The following is a 6189-nucleotide window of genomic DNA, read 5'->3' as shown; positions in this document are numbered from 1 at the left end:
ACTCCTCCACCCATGGCCGCACCCCGGACACACCACCACCAGCCTGGCAGGACCCAGAGAGACGCCCCACCATCGGCTCCCATCCCCCAACCACTCCCCTTAAGTCTCGCTCACTGGCACCAGCAGCCCAGCTAACGGCCGCTCAGAGCCACACCTTAGGGTCACCCGACGCCCCCCTTTACGGCCCCATCCTGTCGGCCGGAGCACTGAGACCCCAGAGCAGCCCTTGTCCCTCCCGGCCCCGCCTCCCCAGGTTCCTCTTTGTTTTTCCTGTTTCCTTTCTTATAATTGTGTTGGTTTGGTTTGGCTTTTAAGTCATCTCTGCACCCGATACGGGGCTAGAACTCCTAATCCGGAGACCCACAGTCACATGCCCCACCGAGCCGGCCGGGCGCCCCTCCCGAAGTCTCCCCTTATCCTGGGCAGCAGTGGCAGCCGGGAGACCCCCCAAGACGCAGGCCTGCCGCCTCACAGGCGCCCTTCCTGCCTCGGCCCTTTAGAGGGGTGGCCCCGCGCCCCGCTGCTCCCCTCCCGGCCTCCTCCTTGAGAAGGGCTCCAGGCCCCGGGGGCAGGGAGTCCCCCTCCGCCACTGCAGGCCAGACTCTTCCCAGGGGGCCTGGGACCACAACCCAGCACGAGCGGCCACCGTGGGGCCGTCACGGCGAGCGAGGTGCGGCACCATCCCCCGCAAGACGACAGGACGTCCTAGTCGGTCGGGACTGGGCTGTGGCCCTGAACAGCCCCACCGGGCAGGCGGAGTCCGAACCAGCGAGAAGCCAGAGAGACCCCAGAGGGGGCTAGGCCGCACACAGCGGAGGCCTCGGGCCGGCCTTCCCGGCAGGGAGGAGCGGCACCTATTTCCGCACCGGGACCTGCCAGGCGGCCCTGTTCCCACGCGCGGAGTCCTCACCGTCCCGGCTGGCGACGCCTGAGCTGCGCCCTGAGGACACGCCACCGCCGGCCACGGTCTCACGGAGGACACACACCACGTAGGGCCTGGGCTCGGGCCGGGGTCTCCGCGCAGGCAGCCCCGCCTCCCAAAGCGGGACACGGCTTCTCCCCTCCGCCCTGTCCCGAGGGACCCGCCTCACCCCAGCCCCCAACAGCCCACCCGGCAGATGCGGCAGATGCGCAGACTGACGTCCAAGGGTCAACAGGGTGCAGCAGTGACAGGGGCGCCGCCCGCCTCCGGCCCACGCAGGCGGAAGAGGCCCCCAGCCCGGGGCCACGCAGCCTGAGCTGGGCGTCACCTCAGGGCCACACCTCCTGGCGACGCACCGCACAGGAGACAAGGAGAGCGGCGGCGGCAACGAGGGGTGATGTGTTCACGAGCAGCTGTGGGGACCCAAGGGGCCCCGTGCACCCCACGCTGGGTCCGCGCTTCCCTCCAAGGTAACGTCTTATGTCACCCGCGCCCGCCCCTGGCTGCCCACTAAGCCGCGCCGCAGAGCTGAGCGGGTCCCCACCCGGCTCCCCCATCAGCAGCAACATTCTCTCGCTTTCTCTCCGACTGCTGGGAAGGCCTGCCTGCCGGCCCCTCGCGCAGCTCGAGGCCGGGGTGCTTCCAAACAGCCTTCCACANGCCCCAGGCCTGGTGGGAGGCCTGGCTGCAAACACTCCACTTCTCTGCCCCGAGCGCTCGGACGTCCCTGCGTCACGGGGGCTTTTAAAGAGCACCCGCCCGGCACACGCAGCACAACGCTCCTCACCTGTGAACACGGCAGGCGGCTCGGAGCTCCCGGGCTTGCTCACGAAGTAGCAGATGTGGCCAGAAGTGTGGCACGGCGTCGACAGGCACTTGACATTGAGTGACCCCACCTTAAACGCAGCACGCACGGGCATGTGCTCCCTGCGTGCCAGGGAGGCCACCCAAGGGCTCCGGGCAAGGGGAACACCGATCCCACCGACTCCCCCTCAGGCCCTCAACCCCGTCACCACTGCTGCACTGAGCGGGACACGGGTCTCGGCAGGGGCTGTGGGACCCCGTCCTCAAGGGCGCCCGGAGGCAAGGCCCACCCTGGGGCCGGGCGTTGCTGGCGCGCAAAAGCAAAGGGGCTCCTTTTGCTTTCTTCCTCGAGATCAGGCCAAATTTGAACCAGGTGTCGTGCTAGAAAAGCCAGCCTTCCTTCTTAGGTACTTGGCCTTTCCTTTGGTTTTCTCTCTCTGCCTCCCACCCGCCGCCAACTTTAAAAATATTCAAACCTTGGGGCACCTGGGTGGCTCAGTCAGTTAAGCGTCCGACTTCGGCTCAGGTCATGATCTCACAGTTCACGGGTTCCAGCCCCACATCAGGCTCTGTGCTGACAGCTCAGAGCCTGGAGCCTGCTTCGGATTCTGTGTCTCCCACTGTCTCTGTCCCTCCCCCACTCACGCTCTCTCCCTCTTTCCCAAAAATAAACAAACATAAAAAAAACAACTTAGAAAGGCACGTCCTCTCACTTAACCGCACATCGTCATCACATCCGGGACACGTGACGCTGACATGAGAACCTGGTGCGAGCAAGCGCCGCATTTCCACACTTCCTCAGCTGCGTCGGAACCGTGCCTGTCAGCTTCTCCCCACAGCTGGGACCATGTGCCCGTGGTGCTCCCGACACAGGGGACGGTCCAGGCCTAGGTGGCCCCGAGAGGCCCTCCACTCATTTGCTGGTTAGGCCGCCTCCCCTCTGAGCCCAAGCCCTCTGGGCCCCTGGGTAGGGGAGGGAAGTGCCAGGAGGGGCGCAAATGTCCCTACCACGCCCCTCCCTCTAGGGCTTGGGGGCCAGCCTTGTTCGAGTGCTTTTCATTGGTTCGCTGCTCACCTGCAGTGTAGACAGATGCGTGACCTTGTGAGTCAGGGCCCCAATCCGGTCATCGCCCCCGCACACCTTCAACCCAGGCTCCAACTTGACCAGCTTCTCGTTCCCGCCGGCGTGGTCCCTGGAAGTTGGAAAGGAGACCTGGGCTCCTGCTCATGGGAGGGGTCTGCTTGCTCTTAAACCCTGACCAGACGTTCCTTCCTGGTCACCTTCGCAGAAATAGAAATGCATCTCCCAGCCCGGGAAACTGGCTTCACTGTCATTGAGCTCCACTGAAAAGAATGTTCTCAGACATGCCATTCCCAAATGAGGCATTTCTGTGCCCCTGCCCTGTTTTGGAGAAGTTTCTGGAGCAACCAAACCAAATCACAAACACCTGGATAATCCTGAGCCCCGGCTCCCAAGCTTTGGGCTTGAATAATAAACAGTCCCCAGAGGATCTGTAAGAAGCACCAAGTCCTGACTCCCTGCCCTGCTCCTGACACACTTGGCCTGGGGGTGGCCTGCACAGCGAAGAGTTTCAAAGGCCCCCTCAGGACTCTGACGGGCAGCCCAGCTGGGGACCCGCTTCTCTGAGCACATGGAAGCTGCCTTCTAAATGGCAATGCCCAACCCAAAAGATTCCACCAAAAAACCGCTAGAACTGATGAATGAATTCAGGAAGGCTGCAAAATCAGCGTGCAGAGATCTACTGCATTTCTATGCACTAATAATGAACCAGCAGAAAGAGAAATTAAGAAAACAGTCCCATCTACAATTACACCCAAAATAATAAGATATCTAGGAATCAACCTAGCCAAAGAGTTGAAAGACCTGTACTCTGAAAAGTACATAAAACACTGATGAAAGAAATTGAAGAAGAAACGAATAGAAGAATATCCCATGCTAATGCATTATTAAACAAAAGTGTTTAAATGTCTATACTACCCAAAGCAATCTACACATTTAATTCAACCCCTATGAAAATACCACCAGCATTTGTCACAGAGCTGGAACAAACAATCCTAAAATCTGTACAGATCCACAAAAGACCCCGAATAGCCAAATCAACCCTGAAAAGGAAAACCAAAACTTCAGGCAGTATTAGAAAGCCGTGACCACTGAGACAGTTTGGTACTGGACAACAACAAACACACATGTCAATGGGACGGAACAGAGAACCCAGAAACAGACCCACAGATGTACGGCCAACTCATCTCTGACAGAGCAGGAAAGAGCATCCAATGGAATAAAGACAGACTCTTCAGCAAGTGGTGCTGGGAAAACTGGGCAGCGACTTGCAGAAGAATAAGCCTGGACCACTTCCTTATGCCACACACAAAAACAAACTCAAAATGCATGAAAGACCTAAACGTAAGACAGGAAGCCATCAAAATCCTAGAGGAGAAAGCAGGCGGTAACTTCCCTGACCTCAACCACAGCAACTTCTTCCTTGACACGTCTCCGTTGGCAAGGGAAACAAAAGCAAAAGTGAACTTTTGGGACCTCATCACGATAAAAAGGATCGTTTCCTTCTGCACAGCAAAAGAAACAATCAGCAAAACTAAGAGGCAACTGACGGAGTGGGAGAAGACATTTGCAAACGACATGTCACATATAGGGTTAGTACCCAAAATTATAAAGAACTTATCAAACTCATATAAAAAAATAATAATAACCCAGTGAAGAAATGGGCAGAAGACATGAACAGGCAATTTTCCAAAGAGGACATCCAGACGGCCAACCAACACATGAAAAGATAGTCAACATCACTCATCATCAGGGAAATACAAATGGAAATCACACCGAGACACCATCTCACACCCATCGGAATGGCCAACATGAACAGCTCAGGCAACAGCAGATGCTGGTGACGATGCAGAGAAAGGGGATCCCTCTTGCACTGCCACTGGGGATGCAAACTGGTGCAGCTGCTCTGGAAAACAGTGTGGAGGCTCCTCAAAAAAATTAAAAATAGATCTACCCTACAACCCAGCAATAGCACTACTAGGGATTTACCCAAAGGATACAGGAGTGCTGATTCATAGGGATACAAACACCCATATATTCAGCCCAAGTGTCCACCGACTGATAAATGGATAAAGATAATGTGGTATATATGTGTGTGTACACATACACACATACACGCACACACACTCACAGACACAATAGAATACGAGTCATAAAATAGAATGAAATCTTGCCATTTGCGACAACACGGATGGATCTACAAAGTAAAATGCTAAGCAAAGTTGGTCAGTGAGAGAAAGACAAATACCACATGATCTCACTCTATGTGGAATTTAAGAAGAAAACAAGCAAAGGGAAACAAAAACAAGAGAGAGAGGGGAGCAAACCAAGAGGCAGACCCTTAACTCTAGATGGGCACCAGAGGAGCCGTGGGTAGGGGACAGGGGAAACAGGTGCTGGGCACCGGGGGATGTGCGGAAGTGCTGAGTCGCTGTACCATACACGTGAATGTATGGTACACTAACACTGTACGGTAACTAGAATTACAATAAAACCTTTAGGGGCGCCTGGGCGGCTCAGCTGGTTAAGCGTCCGACTCTTGACTTTGGCTCAGGTCATGATCTCGCAGTCATGGGATGGAGCCCCATGCACTCAGTGTGGATGTGCTTAGGGTTCTCTCCGTCTCTCTCTCTCTCATCTCTTCTCTCTCTCTCTCTCCCTCTGCCCCTCTCCCTCACTCATGCTCTCTCTAAAATTTTAAAAATATGGGGCGCCTGGGTGGCTTAGTCGGTTAAGCGTCCGACTTTCACTTAGGTCATGATCTCGCGGTTCGTGGGTTCGAGCCCCGCGTCGGGCTCTGTGCTGACTGCCAGCTCAGAGCCTGGAGTCTGTTTCAGTCTGTGACTCCCTCTCTCTCTGGCCCTCCCCTGCTCGCGCTGTCTCTCTCTCTCTCCCCTAGAAATAAATAAAACATTAAAAATTTAAAAAATAAAAAAAAATTAAAAAAATAAAAATTTAATAAATAAGAACCTTAAAAAACAAAGAAAAACACTCATGTCTTTACTTAAATAAACACAGCCGTACATCCATCAACGGGCAGAGGCCGAGGGCGAGCTGGGGCCAGGCCAGCTCCTGACACACGCCCCCAAGGGGATTCTAACCTCAGGCCGGACACTCCCCTCCTCCCGGGGGCAGCCTGACCTGCGCTTCAGAAACAGGAAAAGAGTTCCGTCCCTGGTGCTGTGGGGCTGGAACCGCCCCAGCGTGAGCCCAGGGGCCCGAACCCAGAGCAGGGCTAGCGGCCCAACAGCAGATCGGCCTTCCCAGGCCAAGGCGAGGGCCTGCGGATGGCAGAGAGCGCCCGCTCATCAGCTCACCACCACACGTTCATCCTGTTCATCCTCCGGCGGCCCAGACACAGCAGGGCCCGGAGATAACAGGG

The 6189-nt window shown here is 56.1% G+C and overlaps 1 protein-coding gene across 1 annotated transcript in view; it reads right to left on the bottom strand.

Moving 5' to 3' along the window:
• Positions 1-6189, bottom strand: part of HAGH (hydroxyacylglutathione hydrolase) — a 15904-nt gene that overhangs the window by 7984 nt on the left and 1731 nt on the right. Inside the window, exons 3-4 of the mRNA XM_077762788.1 lie at positions 2802-2919; positions 1710-1818 (exon numbers count right to left, since the gene is read on the bottom strand). Coding sequence (XP_077618914.1) covers positions 1710-1818; positions 2802-2919 — 227 coding nt within the window. The remainder of the gene's footprint in view (positions 1-1709; positions 1819-2801; positions 2920-6189) is intronic.

Source organism: Crocuta crocuta, unplaced genomic scaffold, assembly GCF_008692635.1.
Source record: "Crocuta crocuta isolate KB4526 unplaced genomic scaffold, BGI_CrCroc_1.0 scaffold234, whole genome shotgun sequence".
Classification (NCBI taxonomy): domain Eukaryota; kingdom Metazoa; phylum Chordata; class Mammalia; order Carnivora; family Hyaenidae; genus Crocuta; species Crocuta crocuta.
Note: the sequence above shows the minus strand (reverse complement) of the source record. Positions and strands in the feature narration are given on the sequence as shown.